We start from the raw sequence: 22,216 nt of genomic DNA, 5'->3' as shown, positions 1-22,216 counted from the left end.
TAAAAAATTGATCAGGTCAAAGAGAGTATTAGATATGTGTAGTGTGGGTAATGTGTCTGACTGTAAAGGGGTTTTGAATCTGCCTGCACGGTTAGGAGGGGGAGTGAGGTTGGCTCTGTTTCAAACACAGCGATGGGGCCTCCTCCCGCCTCCACATACTGCTGAAACAACAATCTAAGAGTCAACATTTTTTACAACTTTGAGCCCTAATGCCTATACTTTTGTTTTTATAGAACAACGGCTATAGAAAACACACATTGTGGGAAGACTCCTCTGCGAGATCTGGGAAGAGTTTCTTTATGGCGGGACAGCAAGAAAACTGTTGCCATTGTACATATAATGTAAAGAGCAGAGAGTAGATGAGACACTGTCACATGACAGGTACAGATTAGCACTCAAACCTAGTGTCTCCATGCTGGAATATGACCTAATGATAACATGATACTGCAGCTTATTGATCATTGTGAGGTCAGAGGTCGGAATCAGCTGCAGACAGAAAAAAACAGTGCTATTTGAAGACACTCATAATTAAATCTAACAGGGTGCCTTCATGTCCTCCTTCTTGTCTTTTTGCTCCTTTGCTTCTCTACATACAAACAATTCTCTAACTAACCAGAGAGGGGCAGCAGCAGCATCTCTCTCTCTCCTGGGGAGGAGAGTCTGAGCTAAAAGTTGAGGTGGGCGGGTGAGGGGAGTGGAAGGGGAGAGGGTCTCCTGTCTGATCCTTTGTCATTGGAGGACGTTACTCTGCTGTTTCAAACAGAGAGACAGAGAGAAAGAGAGGACTTCAGCTTCAGCAGACGTGCTAAAAAACTCAACAACACTTCAACTATGTGAATGGGACGGAAATCAAAGGTTAGTCGCCTTTCTTTTAATGCAGAAGTCGATTCAGTGCTCCAAGAGAATCACAGGGCTGCATTTTGTCTAGTTTACACCATTATGTCAGACTTAAAGTACATTGCTTATCACATAGCCTAGTGCATGTACAGTTGTTGCCAAATAGAGCTGTGAACATAATGCATAAAATTACACATGACTTATACTCAGGCCAGTGTAAATATGACAAGCTGTTGCAAAAAGAAATGTGCAAAAAGTCAAGGGGATGGATGCTGTGAGCTGTCACAGTTAGGCTATCTGGCTTTAAGAGGTTAAAGGATGGTTTATACTTGATGTTTATGACTTAACATTGCTCGGAAATGACACAACCAATTAAAAACAAAGTGGATCACAGCCAACAGTGGTTATCAGTAAGTCTTCCGACTGTTATACATCCCTTAGTGAGTGTTTGTGCCTGATGTTGAACTAGGTCATTGTAAAAGCAGTGCATTGAGTTTAGAGCTGAAATGATTAGTCGATTAATCCATACATTGATCCAAATCGAGCAATTAATTTCTTCTCTTTTATGTTTTGTATCATTATAAAATGAACGCTGGGTTTCGAATCTGTCGGTCAGACAAAGTAAGACAAGACATTTGAAGATGTCACTTTGGGCTCTGGGAAGTTGGTACAGGTATTTATCACTATTTTCTGACATTTTTTAGACCTAATGATTAATCAAGAAAATAATAATAAGATTAATCGAAACTGAAAATAATCATTAGTTGTTGGCCTGATTGATTTTAAGGCTAATTTGTTATGCAAACCTCTGAGATTTCTCTTCTCTCCCCCCCCTTTCTTTTTTTTTTTTTTTTTACTTTTCGTTGGAAATAATCATTGTGTTGGGCAATGAATGAGGCAACAAAGGTTGGAGTCTTATGCAATGTGAATGTATTTATTTTCACTGTGTTACCACACATTTGAACAAGATGAAAAACATCTCATCTGTGGCCATTCCTCAAACTGTTTACATCTCTCTGTGTTTATGGTCTGCCTGTAGTCTGGGTGATGCCGTAAAAGGCTGTGGGGTTTTTCCCCCTTTTTTTCAGGAGGTCTGGAGAATGAACTCATGCTGATTGATTGTGCGACTGTGTAAAAGGATACCCTACTTCCTGTAGGCCCTCTCTCTCTCTCCAGACAGCAGGAGCAGAAAGTCTTGGATCAGCCATCTCTGTCTCTCTCTGTGGTGTGTGTGTGTGTGTGTGTGTGTGTGTGTGTGTGTGTGTGTGTGTGTGTGTGTGTGTGTGTGTGTGTGCGTGTGTGTGCGTGTGTGTGTGTGCGGCTTCAGGAAACAGTAACGTCTGACTTTTAAAATCCGTCTGTATCACTAGAAACAATATTATCCTCACTCAATCTGATTTTTCTGAGTTATGACCTGGTGTTTGGGGACTTGAAGATGTATTTCTTAGTTTAATTTGATTTATTTAGCTTTCTTTCTCTGGAGAGAGTACGACTTTATCTTTCTGCTCTTGGCTGCTCAACAGCATCACCGGGATAAAAAAAACTGGGGATTGGATGCTATATTAGTGCTGTTTTCATCATCAATCCAATCTATTTATTATGTTTATGATAACATGATTAATCTTTGAATCAATAAGATGTCAAAAATCACATCTAAAGTCCCAGTTGAAGCTGTTAAGATATAAGCAGCAAATATTTAGTATTTTTACTCATTTAAAAGGTTGTTTAAAATAATAAAAAATCCTAGATTGACCCAGCCTGAACTTTGGCTGAGGCTCTGAGGGAATACTTTGGAGGACTGTTCATGAGCTCGGGGCTAAAACGTAGATTAAGGTGCAGAGTGCTGCTATTCAGACTTGTTTTTTATTGGTGACGCCAAGCCAGGCATAAAAACTTTCCTCTGGATCTGTTTTCCTACTTAGTCTTGTGGAACGTTTTTTCTCCTTTCCGTTTAAATATGCACATCTGAAGTATCTGCTTGAATCGAGGTATTGTTGTAGAGCTGTAGAGGATACGTCGAGGGACCGCGAGGCATGGATTCAACTTCCTGTCATGTTCTTTAAATCTTTTGTTTCTATATTGAAAAATGCTGTGGTATGATGTTGCAGAAATACTGCTGTTAGGAAGGAAAGTTCAACTGATTCAATTGTTACATACAGTATTTATTTGTATTCTAATGGGTGAATCATTTTTATACAACATATAACTATTTTTGTCAATATTAAGAATACAATTTTTTATTTATTTTTTTAAAGTCTTTTTATGTTGTATGAGTTTCATATTGATTCCTCCCTTTTCTTCTTCTCAGAGAACAAAGCGTGCAGGGCCCAGCTGAGTCCTGTATCCTCAGACTGAGTCAGAGAGAAAGGAGGTCAGTGTGATGAACAGCATGCTTCCTCAGAGGAGTGCTGTCGCCACACTGGGCTACAGCTCAGGTAAGACAACATTCAAGATAAGCTTTTGCTTTCTTGTCATATTTTCTTGATATCGATCACTTTAACTGGGTCATTCAGCAGCGAATCTCACATTAATCTGCAGTTAGAAATTATACATTTCACATCTGTCACATAAGCTTTTAATTATAGCTATCCCCCACATGTGTTTAAAGAACAGAGTAAGGGAAATGACAATAAACAAGATCGTTTTAGCTGGCTAACATCGTGTAAGAATTATAGTTTAGTGCTCCATGAAGCAGATTTATTGAGGTTTATTTCTTAACCTGGAAGAGCTCTTTTTGCATCAATGTTCAAGACTTTAAAGGCTTCTGGGTTTTAGACAAACTTGCCTCTTTGAACAGGCTTTGAGCCTATATTTTCAATAATGATTGGCTGAAAACCCCCAACAAAATGCTGAGAATTTTAGCTGCAGCTATTTTTTTTAAAGAGAGGACAAGACTAGCATTATTCCTTCATGATCTCTGACAAGAAGTTAAAGGTACAGTCTAGTGTGGTTGCAGATTGCAACCAACTGAGTACCCTTCCGCTCACTCCTCCCTTTCCAATACTGCGGTTACGTGAGCCGCCGAAACTGTGGAAACGCTGTTCGCCTCGCTCAGAGGCCATCCTTAACATAATAACACTACTTTAGGAGCAATGGAAAACAGACGGCGACTGGCAGTACCCCGATTTTGCACTCTGCGGCTCAAGTTACCGCAGTTTCACAAACGTGTCGGAGAACTACGGTAGCCTTCAGGGAACGTAAAAACTTGAAAGTTTCTCTCTAGAAACAGTTTTTGGTTTGTCCGTTCTGTAGAAACATGGTGGAGCAACATGGCGGACCCGCTCCCTGAGGCCTTATTCTAAGCTAACGAAAACACAATTTTTTGTTTCAGGTGATGTACACTACTGAAAACATAGTTATGAATATTATATTCCATTTCTGCTAATAGATCTCCCAAAATGTTACACACTGTTCCTTTAAAGTTAAATCATTGTCACAAATTTGACAGTCTAGCTCTTAAATTAATAATCCAAGTTTTATTTTTGACCCAGCCAATCAGACTTCATTTCTAAAACCCAAATTTGTGAAGGAATTTTTGTGACAAAGGAGTACAAGAGATGGACAATAATTATATCACAACTCTGTAATGATTCAGCGTCCAGCCACCCATGACTCAGGCCACCGTCCTCACACTGCTTGCTCAGATATTTGGGCTGGTGTGGAAGTGTTTTCTCCTGCAGTCGAGACTATGATGCATTCTGGCTTGTCTTGGTCCACCAGCATACTTCCATTTTTAGAAGAAGCTTAACCACCGATTGAGCCAATGTTTGTATTGGGCTCAGAACTGTATGAGCGTACATTCTTCACTGGTTTCCCCCCCTCCTTACTCAGCACATGAGTGATAGCTGAGCTGGTGCTTATTAAATAGGTTACATTAAACCTGACTCTATTACATAGTCCAAAAAGGGGCATGATTTCACGCTCTGTCAACTCTTCTCTACAGACTGTGTGAAGATGGAGCGCGGCGGCGGTGGTGGCTCAGTGGGTGGGACGTTGCTGAGGGGCTCTCGCTCTAAGGCAGAGCTACAGGACCTGATGGAGACACTGCAGCGCAGAAAGAGTGCTCTGGAGGCCAGCTTGAGGGCAGCCGAGTGCAGCCGCAAGTACCTCAGCGTGCCCACACCAGTTGGATCCCAGGCCACCAGGCCGCTGTCCATCCTCAGCAATACAGAACGACCTCCGTCTGCCTCCAGAACCTTTTCCTACATGACCAGCAGCAGCGTGCCTCCATCACCTCGCCAAGGTGAACGCCAGCTGAGCCCTAATGGTTTGCTCCGTCACTCCCACTCTCGCCACCAGTCACAAGACAGTCTGCTCCTCTCTAACGTGGCAGATGGAAGCTCCCTGCTCTCCTCCTATGGGCAGCCCCTACCTCGTTCTCCCAGGGTCAAAAGTGGAGCAGCCAGCGTGCCGTCTAGCCCTCGCATGGGCCGCAGGCTCTACTCTCAGGGCAAAGCTGGAGGAGACTCTAGGCAGAGGAAGTACTCCACTGGCTCCCTCAACAGCCTGGGGATGCACAGTCGTTCTCTGCCACGGCTTCACAACGCAGACCCCCCTGCCCTGTCGCTGCCATTACGACACTCAGTGGGCTCCCACAGAGGAGGCTCAGCGGGGCAGCGGCGTAGTCTCTCTTCCCTGGAGCAGCCACCAGATGTAACGGTACCAGCCAGCATGCCCAGCACCCCCAGGAGGGCCAGCCTGGCCTCTCTGAGCTCTCTGGGAGTAGAGTTGGACGGGACAGGCTTAGATCTGGGCTTCGGAGAGAGGAGGTTGTCCTTTGGGAAGGGTGGGCTGAGTCCAGGACAAAGGGTGGGCAGCATCAGCTCTTTGAATGGCAAAGAGGAGCTGAGAGACTATCACCTGCACCAGAGAGATGAACGACTCAGGGAGCAGAAAGTTCAGAGATTGGTGAGTTTCTGTTCTGATTCATCCACTTTTATACTTTAACAACTTCTTAACACCTTGTTTGAAAGCATAAATGTTAACAGTAAAAGTATGGATCACTTGTTTACAGGAGTGCCAGCGTCTAGAGACCATCTTAAACCTGTGCACCGAGTTTGGCCATGTGGAGAGAGAGCCGGCGGGCTCATCGGTCTCTGACCTGCAGAAGATCAATAAGGAGTTGGAGAAGCTGCAGGTGTCAGACGATGAGTCGGTGTTCTCCGACTCTCCCAGCAGCAACGCTCCAGAGGGCTGCTTAGGAGCCAAAGCCAGAGACTTCCAGCTCGCTGAGGAGCAGCAGGCCAGCCAGCGTCAGCAAAGCGGCTACAGAGAGGCCAGGTCCCACTCACCTGCTATCAGCCTCAACAGCAGTGCCCCCTCGCCCTCCACCCACCACAGAGCCAAGGTAAGGCTGCATACTTTTTCTTTTTACTTTTAGTACATACTGCAGCTGCCCTCACAAAGTATGTACTGTTACATTCAGTGTGCATTGCATACAATTGGGACATCATAACATTGCATCTTGAACTTTGACCCTCTTGATCATATATCCACAACGCAGAGGATTGTGGGTCAGAATAGTCAGAAAAGCATGATGGCTTGCATACTGCGAAATGCGACCGGATGTAGTAGGACATTTTTCAGGTATTTTTCAAGGAGGTTGAAAAGAGGAGATGTCACGTGTCATCATCGCGTCATATTATTGGGGTATAACACATGCGCAGTCTGCACTTACCCAAATTAAGCCAATAGCAACGCACGACCGGAGCTCCAGTTACACTGTGCATGTGTCATACTCCATAGCTCAAGACCGTGTCTCAGCCTCTTTTAATAGGCCTTGGTATTTATGACATAATGCATTTGACATACTATGTACTGGGACATACTAAATCTTTTTCTTCCATACTAAAAAGTATGGTAGTATGATTACGCATTGCAAGTCAAAATGTCTGCTGTTAAAAAGGCCTGTTAAACCTACAAGAAGTAAAGTTTCTGATTAGGCTGCATCACTTGAGGCCTGTTCTACGAAGCGAGTTCAACATACCCAGGGTATCTTCTCGTTATCTTGCTTAACTAACCCTAACAACCCAGATCCCGCTAAGCGGTCCTATACGAAGGTGGTTATCAATTCGGTAAATCAACCCAGGGTTTCTCAGTCTGGTTAAGAGCACGTTCACATAAACGGGGCGGTGTTTGCAGCATATGACCAATCACAGACATGGACTAGTCTACTGACTTACGAGCTGATCTCTTATCTGGAACAGGTTAGCTGTTCAGCATAAGTTACCATGGCGATTTACCCCGGTAAGAAGTGATCCACCTTTGTAGGACAGAAAACCCTGGGTTAACCCTGAAGTTACCTCGCTAACTCCAAATCCTGCTTCGTAGTCCAGGCCTCTGGACTGAATGTTTTGGATAAAGAAGGGAACATCTGCCCAAAGTACTTCAACATCTTGTCCTCCTGTCGTTTCTTTGCCTTCTCTCAGTTACTTCATGCTACAGAACGAGTGTTAGAGTGAGTGAAGACAGGACGAAGCTGTAGTGAAGACTAACGGGACACACCCCTCCTATGGAATGCAGTTTATCAGACTGCTGATAGCTTGTTGATCCTTGTTTGTTTACCTTTTGTAATAGCAGGGTAAATGCTTTCCATTTCCCTTTCCACATTTCCACACAACACCCACTTCAAAATCTAGTGCAGATTACAAAATTTGCATACGTACCAAATGTGTCCGTATGTGAACTATGTGGGAAATGTGTATACAATTATGTTCAAGACATTTAGAATGGGTTAATGTGGTCTAAAATCATCATAACGTCACACAATGACAAATTTTATTTGGTTCAAACTGGATTTGTCTAGATGAAAAGTGCAAACGTGCGCAATGAAGCAGGCTCTGAGCCATATGCTGACAGCATATCCATGGTGGTTGGATTTAGTGTGTGCCTTCCACAGTGTTATTCAACACGCAGATTCCTCGAAATCATCGGGCTTTCAGTCGGATGTTTTGTACAGTAAGTGTGTGCAGTCGGCGGTTTGTACATTTCCTGTTTATGTGGGTTGTTCAGACACATAAACAGAGAAATCACAGTTGCTTAAGACCTCCTGTAGAATATTCTCCGGTCAGGACTGTATGAGGGGTTTACTGATTACCAGGTACCAGGTGATCAACACTATGGATGTGCGATCAGGCACAATGCCAAATTGAAGAGTCCCCTTCTGTTGTGTTTTCTTGTAGATATTAGGGGTGTCCTGAATACCATTTTTTTGGCTTCGAAGCTTCGGTGAGAAATATTCGAACCTTCGGGACAGTGCCGCTGCCGCACTACTGTACACACATGCACCTCTACACACAACAAACAGCGATATCCGTCTGAGAAAAACTAATAATAATAATAAGTGTTGAATATGAATGAATAATGTTGTGGGATTATTCCTTATTTCACAGGATTTATACAATATTCTATATAAAAAAAACAAAAAAAACAAATGAAGCATTCGAATACTGATTTGGATTGATGGTTGATCACCGGGTCAGCCTTAGTAGATATGGACATGTGGTTGGGCAGGTGAGGCTGGCACAATCGATGCAGGTTTTATCTTAACAGAAAATATGTACCATGTATTATCACCATACAAAAAATGTAATACATAGGGTGCAAATATCTACATATAGATGCCATATGCCCTATAACTGACAAAAAATAACACAATGTACATCATTCCAACTTACTACATCAATCACTCAAGCATCAAAGTACTGCAAACATGAATGTACTAAGAGCAAGAAAACTCACATTTTCACTCAGACAAACAGTTGTTGCCAGTAGAGAGCCCAGGGTTCGGCTGCAGGTCTCACACCTGAACTCAATCCCATATATATAGGTTCTGATCAAGCCGGGCTCCTCCCACTTCCTGCTTCTCCTCAGACTGCTCCACCTCTAGGCCTGGGTTGCGTCCAAATTGCATACTTTTTTATTTTTACTTCAATACGTACTGCAGCTGCCCTTACAAACTATGTACTGTTGCATGCAGTATGCATACAATTGGGACATACTACTTCGTCATAACATTGAGCCTTGACGCTCTTGCTCATATCTATCACACTCTGTAGCATGAAATTTGAAGTAAAAAGAAAAAGTATGCAATGTGGAACGCAGCCTATATTAATGTATTAATTATGTTATACACGAGTCGCAAAAATATCGAATGTTAGTAGCCTATCTACACTTGAATGCGCTGTCTGTCATTGCGGCTTCTGTCAATAAGCTGTCATCTGTCTGTGCTCTCTCTCTTTATTTTATAGATACGTCACTAGTGACGTATTTTCCGCTGCGCAGAGGATTGTGGGTCAGAATAGCCAGAAAAGCATGCCGGCTTACATACTGCAAAATGGGACTGGATGTAGGACATCCTGGTATTTTGCATTTGACATACTATGTATTGGGACATACTAAATATTTTTCTGGCATATTAAATAGTACGGTAGTATGGGTATTTATGGAAGCCCATTTCCGCCACTGTGCTGAAAAAAAAAGCTTCCATAAGTAATTTTAATGAGTTATTATCTCAATATTTTGACTTAGTATTTCAATATTTTGACTTGCTATTTCAATTTTTTAACTTGCTATCTCAATATTTTGAGTTGCTATCTAATTTCTTTGTCTTACCATCTCATTATTTTGACCTAGTATTTCATTATTTTGAGATACTAAGTCAAAATAATGAGATGGTTAGTCAAAATATTGAGATACTAAGTCAAAATAATGAGATGGTAAGTCAAAATATTGAGATACTAACTCATTATTTTGAGATAGTATCTCATAATGACTTACAGGATATTTTTTTCATCACAGTGGCAGAAATGGGCTTCCATAGATATTGGAACACACAGCTGCTCTTCACAACACAAGCAGTTTCATCAACTTTTTTGAATGTGTCAGTGGGAAGCCTCGGCGCACATACTGAGAAATGAATGAACATGTTTGATTTACACATATAAATACATAGAATATATCAAATACTGTGATTTTAGTTCCCAGACAGACTCCATCCTCCACTGCCCCAGTCTCAGTGCCGCTGTCTCTGTAAAAGAGCAGCTTTTTTTCCCACTCTAACAACCTAATGGCGTGTCTGGTTTTAATGAAGAAGTCCTAGTTTTGTTTCAGCACTCAGCCATTCAAACTCAGGGGAACAGGAAATGACTCTATCCCACGGAGAATTAGCGTGCGCATGTGTGTCTGCGTGCATGCACGACTGTGTGCGAGTGTGGAAGAATGCTAGTGTATATGTATGATGAAGACATGGGTTTTTCCAGATGTTTTGAACTTATATACTGAGGCTAAATGGATGGAAGACCTTGTGAAGGTCAGAATGTAGTGAACACATCAACACAGGTAGTCAACCAGTGTTTTTATGTGAAAGTCACTTTCAAATACACTTATAGAAATTAGATCTCCAAGTTGAAACCATCATTTCTGTGATGTGTCAATTGTGACAGAGGTTTACAGACTCCCTCTCTTCCACCAACTGCATTCCTCAGAGCAGTGTGTGCAGGGAGAAAGAGCGCTCACAACCCGCCTGCCTGGGAAACTATAAATCCTACCGCTGTTGGCCACATGAGGCTGTGACCACAAAAACAATCCTCCTGTCTCCTAAAAGAAAGGATACAGGATAATACAGGATCTCTGAAACGCAGTATGAATGAATGTTCATAGGATGGTGGTAGAGGATGAAATAAGTGGGAGTACTTTGGGCGAGACTGGCAACAGAGTGCACTGATAGAGATTTCCATTACACCAAGTAGAAAAGAATCCTGCCCTGTTGTCAGCGATCCAGCTTTGGATGAGTTAAAACAGCAGCTGCTGTCGTTTAAGTGAATATAACTGATTCTACAGACTGGCAAATTAGCTTAACAACATGTAAATGCATAGAAAAATTAGTTTCAGTCATCAAATATGAGAAGCTATTACCAATAAACTTTATGCTGGGGATTTTTGTGTGCATTTCTTAAATGTGCGTGCAACTAATCAAGTATTTATTTGTGTGTATTCACAACATATGAAGTGTCCTGTACAGTCAAGCATTTATATGCATTCCTGATGTTACTACAGGCCTTGGAGAGCATGCAGCTGAAACAGGAAGTAACGCATATAGAGGAAGAGAGGATTCAAGTGCTGAACAATATCGAGGAGCTGGAGCAGAAGATCAAAGACCTGGACAACCAGATGGAGGAGTCTGTCAGAGAGGTAGACGGCAGTGCAGCATATAAACTGACACCTGAACACCTGAACAGCTGGATAGTGTTTGTTCACAGTAAAGCTGATTAAGTGAGCTGCGGAAATCATGCATTTTGCTCGCCTTATTCTGCCTGATTATCTATTTCATTAAGTTTGTTTCACTTTAAGTTGACAATAAATGTTCTTTTCCCACAGATGGAGGTGGAGTGTGCTCTGCTTGAAGGGGAGCATGAGTCGGAGATGGCCCAGCTGCAGAGGGAAAAGGAGCTTCTGGAGCAACTTAAGAAAAAGATTCATGGTATTGAGAAGACAAGCCACACTGAGAAATCACAGGTATATAAAATGATCGAGCCATGGTAGGCATAGTATGTGGGCACGGGTTCTTAGACACCACAGCATAAAAGAACCCTCGGGGATAAGTTCAGTTCAACCATAGCTTCCTCTGAACACAGGTTCAGTTACATTTAAACCAAACAAACAAATTATATTTCCAAGAGGAAATGCGTACAACATCAGATCAAGGGGGTTGGGGGTTGGGGTCATCACAAATGGGATCTGCAAAACAGCTTGAAAGGCTGTCTTAAAGACCCTCACCTAAAACTGTCCAAATGTGCAACAGAGAACGTAAAGGCATCTCCAAACAAAGTAATAACAAGCACGTTCACACAGTATTCTTCTGGTAATCCACTGGGCAGAATACCTAAACTGTGTTTAGGTGTTCTGCCCAGTGGATTCAACTCAACTGGACGATACGTAGCAGTTTATTCTGTATTCTCCAGAATTAGCTCATGTTAGCACTGAGTGCCAAGACTCCCAGAAAAACCAAATACCTAATTTTTCACCTGTGCTGTCTGTTTTTTCTTTTCATCCCAATTTGTTTCTTTTTGCACCAACAGTATTATCCCTCTTGACCTTGTTCTTTATAATCCTGGATACCCTCCTTTACCTTCTGTCTCACATTCACAACTTCTATTTTTGCCCTGCATGGTAACGCTGAGACCCACATTTGGAAAGGGGCCCAGATAGTTACCATGTGTAAAAAAGTTGTTAGCGCATCTGACTCCAATTTGGTGGAAAACTATAATCCCCTGAAACCTGACATCACTTGGAAGGACACGAGATTTAACACTTATCACACTGCCCAAAATAACTTACATGCTTAAATGTTAATTAGCATTAAATACTGTGATAAAAACACCAAAACTGTTTCCACTCTTGGATTTAAATATAGGCATGCACTGTCTATCTAAAGTTATAGTTCATTCCTTGTGTCTAAAGTAGATCCAATTCTTAAACAGCGTATTCTCATCTATTTATATACTTTTCCTTATAATTGGGGTATTGTGTGTCTGTGCTGTTTCCCAGGAGGCCAGGGAGCAGACAAAAAGTTTGGAGGATTTGGAGTTTCAGAAGCTGGAGAGAGAAATTAATCAGGACGAGGAAAAAGAGAGTCAGAGCCAGGAGCTGCTGCGAGAGATTGCCGAGTGTCAGCGTGTCGCAGTCACACGCAAGGTACAGTACGGCGAGTGAGGCGTTGTGAGTGTGCATGTAGCATGTATTGCATGTTTAAGGCAGTGCTGGCACCGCATCACCTTTATGGTTTATGGTTTAGAAAAAGTAGATCTTTAGTATCAGTATGGACTTTTCAGTGCATGTCCATAACAAAACACTGTATCTCGATGGTCTCAGAGGTTCAGGTCCTTGCTCTGAAGTTTCAGTAGTTTCACAGAAATATCCCTATAATCTCAGTTAAGAGGTAGACTTCTTGTCAGGCTTTAAAAAAAACAAATACAGAGTTTGAACCTTCCTTAAGTTTCTTATATTATCAGATAAATGCATTTATTCTGTGCTTAATCTGATCTTAATCAGGGGGCAACTTCAGGGTCTGAAAAGTGAAGCCAATGCTGAAGTGCCTTTCTTTCTAATAGCCAGCAGGGGGCGACTCCTCTGGTTGCAAAAAGAAGTCTGATTGTATCGAAGTCTATGAGAAAATGAGCCTACTTCTCACTTGATTTATTACTTCAGTGAACATTGTGAACATGAGTAGATTGTCTCAATCTCTAGTTTCAAGTCTTCTTCAATAAAGCATGATGTTCATTTAGTCAATTATGGTCCCATTTAGAGTCAAATAGACCATAAAGCAGGGGATGCTTTAGGGCGTGGCTACCTTGTGATTGACAGGTCGCTACCACAGTGTTGTCTGGTCTGGGAGTTGTCCGTGTTTTCGTCTTACAACTTTAACCCTTTCACAGTTTCACCTTTTCAACCTATTCGGTTGCCGAAAAATGTCTTATTCAGTGTTTGGTTATACTCAGCTACACCCTCTTGTGTCACTTCTGGTTGCAATGACCAAGATGGCAACGGCTAAAATGCTGAACTCGAGGCTTCAAAACAGCAGTCCACAAACCAATAGGTGACGTCACGGTTACTACGTCCACTTATATACAGTCTATGGTCTTAAAGTGGCAGTATAGGCAGTATATTTTTGTCATCATTGGGCAAAAATTCCATAATAACCTTTCAGCATATTGTAATTCAAGTGTTCTGAGAGATAACTAGACTTCTGCACCTCATCATGGCTCTGTTTTCAGGCTTTAAAGAATCTAGCCCGTGACGGGAGACTTTGATCAATCACAGGTCATTTCATTGAGAGAGCGTTCCTATTGGCTGTGCTCCGGTCATGTGACCAGAATTTGGCGTTCCTTCACCAGATTTCACAATGGTGGCGACGTCACAAACTTTCTCATTTTACAGCTAAACCGTACACTACAAGATGATTCTGAAAACATTTGAAATATAACATTGATTCATATTTGATCAGCGCTGCCTAGTTTGACCGTTTGGTCGGAGTTCGCGAGTGATTGACAGCCGGCTCTCATAGAAGGCAGATGGACGCTTGTTTTCCTCCGGTCTGTGAAATCTTGCAGATGCCGTTAGGAGCACCGGAGGACACAGAGGCACATGATTTTTTTCAGCTTAAATGTACTACTGTCACGATATAGCGACCGTTTTATAAAAATAACTTTTTTTAATCATATTTGCTCCAATCTCTCCAACTTCAGCTTTAATCTGCCAAATCACATATAATAAAAGATCTGTTGAAGCACTTTCAAACACTTTAAAAAAGTTTTTTTGGTGATCATTTTAAATTTGGACCTTTTTTCAATTACTAAATTGTGGTTTGTTGTCATTAATCTGACTACAGGTTGTGCATGAAAATAAAGCTGCAAAATTGTGAGATTTGCAAGCACAAAGCATGAAATAATTACAAGAAACCCCAATACCAGCAATGGTAAGCATGAAATACTGTTTATAAAGACTAGTAATAAAGAAAGAATTCATTTTTTTTTTTCAATTGAGGGCAGAAAAAGGGTGACAACATAACGTATTTCCCATCCCCGAAATGAACATTTGCTTTTGTTCTTTCTGCTGCGGCTTCATAATAAAACACATCTGCTGCATCTGCTAATGTGACAACATTCCTTTGCTTCATAGAAAGTTGCAGGATATTGTGTCGTGATATTGTGCCGTTGCTCTTTTTTTTGTCAGGAAAGACTCCTGACGCTGAAGAAACAGTCCTCACAGATTACTTTACAGGCTCAGCAAGAAAGAGAGAATTTCCAGAGGGAGAAAAACAATTTGCTCGTCATGCTTCAGAAGGTAAGAACATTCTTTGCATGCTGCGTGATATGGTAAATATCTGATTTAATTTACTTAAAGATCTTATCCTGGTGTCTGCAGGAGAGAGAGAAACTGGCCTCTTTGGAAGGAAAGTATGCAGAGTTGTCTGAGGGGCAGAGCTTCACTAACAACCCTGGAGCTATCAAAGAGGTAGGTGTGAGTTCATATTTCCACCAACAGATGGCTCCCCTGTCTCTGTCACACAGTGAATGACCAAAGTTTCAATGTCTCTGATGAGAAGTCCTGTTATTTTTATCCTTTCTTATCCTTTGTGATTACTGTGCAGCACTCTCTGAAGGAAAGGAGAAGAAGCGGCAAAGAAAACTCTTTCCACCCAAGCGACAGCCTACCTCATAAGAGGAGCCAGCAGCTCCTCACCTCTTACGGCAGATCCCTGGGACGCACGCTTCCCCCCAAGGTCTTTACCTTTTTATCTTAGCAGACTTTAAAGGTGGTAGGATCAAACTGGGTATTTCAAATCCGAAAGAACTATTAGTATTTCTCTTATTTAAAGCATACTGTAATACTACAGTAGAGGTCATACAGCAAGAATAACCCCAGTTTCAAAATAATGTATGTGTGGCCCTGTTCAGACCTGGCATTAACATGCGTCCTGAGTGATTGGATCACAAGTGGACAGCTTTAAGTGCGTCTGTTCACACCTGGCATTAGGATGCGTCTCCACATGCGTCTTGAGTGACCACTTGTGATTGGATCTCACTTCCCCGCTCTGTAAACACGTAGTAAACACATGGCTAATACAGCAGATGCTGTGACGTAATATTACATGAATGTCAGTAGTAATATCCTACATATTCATGAATTCGGGTAAATTTTATTAACAACAAAATAAAGATGATTGTACTGGCCTCCGTACCTCTGGCACCGCTGCCTTTGCCAGGCAACAGCGGGGGTACAGAGTTTCAGAGAGCCGGGGTCAGCTCCTTGCAAAACACTGGAACAAAAACACAGACCAACCTCCAACAGTATGATAATAATGGACTTTGCGTGCCCAGTCTGATAGTCTGTAGATATACACCGATCAGCCATAACATTAGGACAGCATGGGCACCCTGACCGGTCTGCGGCTACGCAGCCCCATACGCAACAAATTGCGATGCACTGTGTGTTCTGTCACCTTTCTATCGAAACCAGCATTAACTTTTTCAGCAATTTGAGCTACAGTAGCTCTTCTATTGAATCAGACAACACGGGCCAGCCTTCGCTCCCCACGTGCATCAATGAGCCTTTGGTCTGACCCTGTCGCCAGTTCACCGGTTTTCCTTCCTTGGATCGTTTTTGGTAGGTCCTGACTGCTGCAGACCAGGAACATCCCACAAGAGCTGCAGTTTTGGAGATGCTCTGACCCAGTCGTTTAGCCATCACAATTTGGCCCTTGTCAAAGTCGCTCACATCCTTACGCTTGCCCATTTTTTCTGCTTCCAACAAAAAGTTCAAAGTTCAAAATGTTCACTTGCTGTCTAATATATCCCACCCACTGCCAGGTGCCATTGTAACGAGATAATCAATGTAATTCACTTCACCTCTCAGTGGTCTTAATGTTATGGCTGATCGGTGTATAGCCTATAGATAAGATGATGCCAGTCAGTTGAGTAGGAGGTCCTTAATGTGGCCCAGTACACATTTGCGTACACAATGCTAAAAGAATGTGGCCCAGACCACCTCTGAATGTGGTCTGAGCGATCGGATCTCAATGCATCCTGAGTTCGTTCACACCTGTACTGAGAGCTGTCCACTTGTGATCAGATCACTCAGCACGCGTGTTAATACCAGGTCTGAACAGAGCCTATGTGCTCATTCTGATTCTGGACTGCAGAAGAGGGGATTTCACTGCCCTCATTATTTGTATCCAGAAAGACTTTTTGTCCCCAGAGGATGATCCACCCAAACAGGAATTCACAGTTTCAGTCTGACTTGCAACACCCATCCAGCTCATGAAGCACTTTGAGAGAAGTTTGTAGTTGTGTGAAGGTTGCAGAGCCCGATCCTGAACAGTATGCGTGCCGCCTTTTCCTCCTCAGGCCCACTTGCCTCTGTCCCAGAGCTCCAGCTGTGGCAGCGTCATCCCACAAGGCTTCAACTTCTCCCCTCGGGACCTGAGCACCCGACGCCTGCCCAAGAGTGAGTCAGTGTACCAGACTGTCGCATCTTGTCTGCATCAAATCTGTACTATGTGACCGGCTTTAAACCTCAGGCGTTGTACATGTAGGGCAGGAAATGCCGAACGGATGCAGCATAAAGGGAGACACATTTAGTCCAAATGTGATACCAAAGCTTGCTCAAAACATGCAACACATGCAAAGTATCTTCATGGGTTCATTGAACTATGTATAATTCATTAGATATGTGTAATGAGGTTTTGAGAAACTTGTTTGAAGATTAAATCTTGTCAGCATTTATCACTCAAGAAAAGCATGATGTTTAATACTGTAGCACAATAGCCATACAGTTATTTTGTATGTAATCATGATGCTTTTTTCTTGAAGATTGAGTGTTTTAAGCTACACAGCAACTATTCAGCCTAATATGGTAGACGGTGTCTAAAATGTCTATTTCTGTCTTTCGTGTTGACTCAAATTAACAGTCTTTATCCTTCTCAGACAGTTCTGCAGACAGATTTTTATAATATTAATATGATCACAAGATGCTATCCCACTTGGCCAGAGAGTTAATGAATACTTAGAGGGTATTTCCGCTTCCTTACTGTAACATTCTCTTCCGTCAGCAGGCCATGCACACATGAATGAAGACAGACAGAGGAGGAGTGATTATTGCAGCAGGATGATCTCTGAGCCTAGCGTGTTTCTGGACTCCTTCACCTACCCGGACAACAGCCAGGCCTCGGATACCGTCAGCGTGGACAGCTCCGACAGCCTGGAGACCAGCTTCTCTGCCTGCTCCCCAGACAACATCTCCAGGTTAGAGAGAGAAAGCATGGTGACGTACAGATGAAAGGCTACTTTGAAAAGAACAAATATGTCTGAGTCAGAAGTTGTATTTTTAGAAAAGAAGTTTGGAGCATAAAGGTTGCAGAAGATATTCTGAGGAGCAAACACAGAGAGGAAATGCTTTTGGTTTTTTGAAAAGGCTGTGATGCTCTCGGTTTGTGTCAGATGAGAGACAAACATATCCACATGGTATCTAGCTCTCCTTACACTTTTCAATACGCTAAACAGTTCCATACACATTAGCAAATTCAGTCACAGCCTTTGTAACGGTGGGGGCTTACAAGTTTGCACAAAGTCATGCAAATTTAAACAAAAACCTGAAAACTAAAAATCCTTATTCATCTTAATTTTTTATTCATTTTTCATGGCCTCATGTTTTATTTTTGTCTGTTTGTTACAGTGTATTTTATCACCTAGATTTGTATTGTTGTTTTAGCTTATGATATACAGCCAAAGATCACAGGGGGTTTGCCAGAATTTCTCTGCTCTGAGGTTGTCAAAATTAGATTTGCACATGTATAACTAAAATCATAATAATACACTTACTGGATTAATTTATACAAAATTGTGTATAAAAAACAATTTAATATTATTTTTTTGCTACTCAGTAGGCCACATTCTGTTTAAACCCGGTATTTGTGCCCAGTGTCAGATAAAGATTGGCCTACACTAATATTATGAGTAGAATTAGATTCCAGTAGTGGCTGTCTATGATTGTTTACGACTCGTGTGGTCCAAACATTTCCAATAACTCAGGAGCGTTATAAAGTAAAAATTCACAACATGTTTTTATCTCACGAAATATTCTGCTTCAATCCATATTTGTTGGCGTTTAGCCTTCCAAAAACGAAATTTTTAATGTGGTCAAAAAACTGTTTGTTGTTCCGCTTGCCACACAAAAGAGAGACACGCACTGACGAGTTATATTCATTAAAGAAAGTTGATTCATTTAAAAAAAAAAAAAAGAACTAATCACTTTAGTCAAATTAGAGAGGATTTTATTCGAGGATTTGTATTTTTTTTTTACGGTGATGATGTCATAAAATCTGGGGGAGGGTAGGGGCTCAGCTTTTCTTAGATACATGTAGTGGGGCTTCAAGAAAATAGGTTGGGAGAAATCGGGTTATTGTTGTGTTTGACAACTTGTGTTTCCCATCAGCGCCAGCACATCCAATATGGCGAAGATTGAGGAAATGGAGCGTTTACTGCGAGAGGCCCAGGCTGAGAAGCACAGGCTCCTCGAGCATCGGGTAATGTGCCAAACCTAACCAAAACTTCCTGTCTACAGTATATGGATGTGTGTGTTTGATGATGGATGTATTTTCCACTATGTGGCATGGGCAGGAGCGTGAGATGGAGATGCGCCGGCATGCTCTGGAGGAGGAGCGAAGACGACGGGAGGATCTGGAGAAACGGCTGCAGGAGGAGACGAGCAGGAGACAGAAACTTGTGGAGAGAGAGGTGAAGCTCAGGGAGAAACAAAGATCACAGGTAACCAGAACAACTGACGAGAAGAGGTTGAAATCTGATGTTTTTTTCACCATGAGCTAAATACTTCTTGGACAATAAAGTTCTTTAATTGCTTTTTTCCATAGTCCCGGCTGTTGACTCGCTACCTCCCTGTAAGGAAAGATGACTTTGAGCTCCATGGCCATATTGAAGCAGCTGGACACAACCCAGACGCCTGCTTCCATCTGGCCATCACCGATAAAACCTGTCGAGGCTTCCTGGTCAAAATGGGCGGCAAGATCAAGACCTGGAAGAAACGCTGGTTTGTCTTCGATCAGAATCGCAGGACGCTCACCTACTATGCAGGTGAGTAGCTCTTGCTTTCAGTTTTAAGATGTGAGACGAAGTTACTGCAACAGTGATGTCGCTTTTTTAGCTACACCAGAATACTTTCGATGCTTTGATCACAGTGCTGTCGGCTCTGTTTATATTCAGACAAACATGAGACCAAGATGAAAGGAGTCATTTACTTCCAAGCCATAGAGGAGGTGTACTACGACCATTTAAAGAATGCACACAAAGTAAGTCAGTTCATGTGCGTGTCTGTGATTTTTGCCATGTGGTATCGTCTTACACATACCTCATTTTCATTCTTTGAATAATGTTGACATCTGTTTATCGTCTGCTTTTCTCCCTCAATTTGTCTTTCTCCCTCCCACACATGCGTCACCTCACCACTCTCCCCTCTATTCTCATTTCCTCAACATCACATTCACTTCCGCACCCAAAGAGCCCCAACCCCTCGCTGACGTTCAGCGTGAAGACCCACGATCGGGTGTACTACATGGTGGCTCCATCGCCTGAGGCCATGCGTATCTGGATGGACGTCATGGTTACGGGTGCCGAAGGACACATGCATTTCATGGTGTAACTGGTCCCAACAGATCAGGGTCCACACCGCGACATTTCATTGGTAAACATTGTGGCACTCTGCACGTATCAACGTAGCACTTCCGTTGAGTAGAGATTGATGTTCATCAGGTCAACAAAAACTTCTGTTTACACTTGCTCAGAAGCACATTTTATAATGTAATCATGTGTAGCAGACCAAAAGAATTGATATACAGGTTTCATAATTAAGCTATTTAGTTATTTTTGCTGTTGTTCATGTAGCGTGAGTCTCACTAAATTTCGCACCAATTTAGCAGTTACATTTTCTAACTTTATCTTTTCTTAAAATCTCTGCTTGTCTCTTACTCTCTATGTTTGGCTTTTTCTGAGTTAAAACTTGATCAGGGAAGCTTCTAAATGATCAGAAACACAACAACTGTTACACTTGTAAACTGCGGTACATACTGATGCTGCTTGTCTATAACAGATGCATATCTGCCATACAGCTTTCCATAATCAACGCTTTTAATGTACGTATCCGCCATGTAGATCCTCTTCTTCTTCTGTTACTTTATTGTCATCTTCTTCTATTACTTCGTCTTCTTCTTCTATTACTTTTTCATCTTCTTCTGTTACTTTTTCATCTTCTACTGTTACTTCTTCGTCTTCTTCTGTTTCTTTATCGTCTTCTTCTTCTATTACTTTTTCATCTTCTTCTGTTACTTTTTCATCTTCTTCTGTTACTTCTTCATCTTCTTCCTCTGTTACTTATTCATCTTCTGTTTCTTCATCTTCTTCTGTGACTTTTACATCTTTTTCTTTTGCTTCTTTGGCTTCTTCTTCTGTTGCTTCTTCGACTTCTTCTTCTCTTTCTTCTCTTTCTTCTTTTTCTTCGTCGTCTCCTCCTCCTCCTCCTCCTCCTCCTCTCTACTTATGGTTGGATCATCCCGTCTGTACTTGCAAGAATGCACATTTTTATTTCAACTCAGATTTGTTATTTCTATATTGTAATTAGCGTGACAATCATTTTACATATTTAACTCAAGCATTTTATTGCTGCTGCCAGACTACAAGCATAAGTTGGTCTTGTCTAGCAGGGCTGAATGTCCACCATCAGTATTCCTTCAAACCACATACACGTCTCATTGCATCTCTTTCATTCCAACGAGTCTTAGTTTGGGCTTTTCTCCACTTATTCTTCAGTCACGAAAGAGAGATGATTACAGGCACTTTTCAGGTTTTATTGTTATGAATTATTAGTAATTGTTGGCAAATATTCTACTCATAAAAGTAGATAGTCCACCTAAATCACAATGGTACAGTGTTTCATGCCTACCACTGTGCAGCTAGCTCCCTCTGTCTACAGTAGAGGCTGCAGGCCTGATATGATGAGGCCATGTTGAGCAGCAGTGATGCTATATGTACTGCGTCACCCGCATTTTACTCTAAAGCAGTTCATAATCTTTTTTCACCAGCAGAGGTCCTCAGTGCAGAGTTATTGCACTGAAATGACGTAATGCCTCTGGTTGGTAGGTCCATGCCCATCAGTGATCAATGTTTTTTAATGCTCATATACCTAATATGTGCATTTATAAGCACATGCATATCAATATAATATTTGCTTTTTGGAAGCAAAATAGAAATCAGCATGTTCAGGATCTTGAACACAAAATTATTTCTAATTATTTGAATGTTTTATACAGCTCATATGTTTGATCTGTATATTCTTTGACTGTTTGCAACAGTTTGACTCTATTTTTATTCTAGTATTTGATAATACAGAAAGTATTACTTTAACAGCAAGTGACCAGCTGTTGGTTTACAGACTGCAGAGTGCAGATGAGGCTGCAGAGCCAACAGGGTTGCAGATGAGTTGTTGCCTTCTCAGTGAACGGAGGTGTCTCTGTCATGTTAACATCTCATCCGCAAACTGTCGTCCGCTGTATGAGACACGAGCCTTGAAACCAAACAAATTACGGCATTTATATATATATATTTTTAATACATTTAATATTTTATGTATGAAAAATGGACATTTTTGCCGCCTATATGCTAGTCTTTTTTATAATTGACATTTGTCCTGTTTCAATATGAATAAGAATAAATAATTTTGATTATGAATCATATTTGTGAAATGTTATGGTTACTTTGCCTGTTAAACTAATGTTTTTAAAATGTTCATAATCATGTTAAAGAGTGGGGGATAA

General features: G+C 41.7%; 1 protein-coding gene across 2 annotated transcripts; it reads left to right on the top strand.

Moving 5' to 3' along the window:
* Positions 1 to 711: 711 nt before the first annotated feature.
* Positions 712 to 20,512, top strand: phldb2a (pleckstrin homology-like domain, family B, member 2a). Of its 2 annotated transcripts, none has more exons than XM_074610074.1 (17): positions 712 to 855; positions 3,146 to 3,272; positions 4,781 to 5,745; positions 5,852 to 6,184; positions 10,894 to 11,028; positions 11,215 to 11,352; positions 12,385 to 12,531; positions 14,569 to 14,679; positions 14,761 to 14,850; positions 14,987 to 15,118; positions 16,743 to 16,842; positions 17,450 to 17,639; positions 18,829 to 18,919; positions 19,014 to 19,160; positions 19,265 to 19,484; positions 19,614 to 19,699; positions 19,909 to 20,512. In XM_074610074.1, exons 2-17 carry the CDS (start codon positions 3,218 to 3,220, stop codon positions 20,047 to 20,049), a joined length of 3,081 nt encoding a protein of 1,026 aa, XP_074466175.1. In that variant the 5' UTR covers positions 712 to 855; positions 3,146 to 3,217; the 3' UTR covers positions 20,050 to 20,512. The 2 variants fall into 2 exon arrangements, with proteins under 2 accessions (XP_074466175.1, XP_074466174.1); XM_074610073.1 differs by having other exon boundaries at positions 17,447 to 17,639.
* Positions 20,513 to 22,216: the final 1,704 nt, after the last annotated feature.

This window comes from Sebastes fasciatus, chromosome 16 (genome assembly GCF_043250625.1).
Source record: "Sebastes fasciatus isolate fSebFas1 chromosome 16, fSebFas1.pri, whole genome shotgun sequence".
Taxonomy (NCBI): Eukaryota; Metazoa; Chordata; class Actinopteri; order Perciformes; family Sebastidae; genus Sebastes; species Sebastes fasciatus.
This window is presented reverse-complemented; position numbering and strand designations above follow the sequence as displayed.

Excerpts from the sequence above, each read along its gene's own strand:
- phldb2a (XM_074610073.1), top strand. The coding sequence starts at position 3,218 with ATGAACAGCATGCTTCCTCAGAGGAGTGCTGTCGCCACACTGGGCTAC. Across the intron at positions 17,640-18,828 it reads TCCCCAGACAACATCTCCAG|CGCCAGCACATCCAATATGG; the intron begins GTTAGAGAGAGA and ends GTTTCCCATCAG. Across the intron at positions 19,700-19,908 it reads ATTTAAAGAATGCACACAAA|AGCCCCAACCCCTCGCTGAC; the intron begins GTAAGTCAGTTC and ends CCGCACCCAAAG.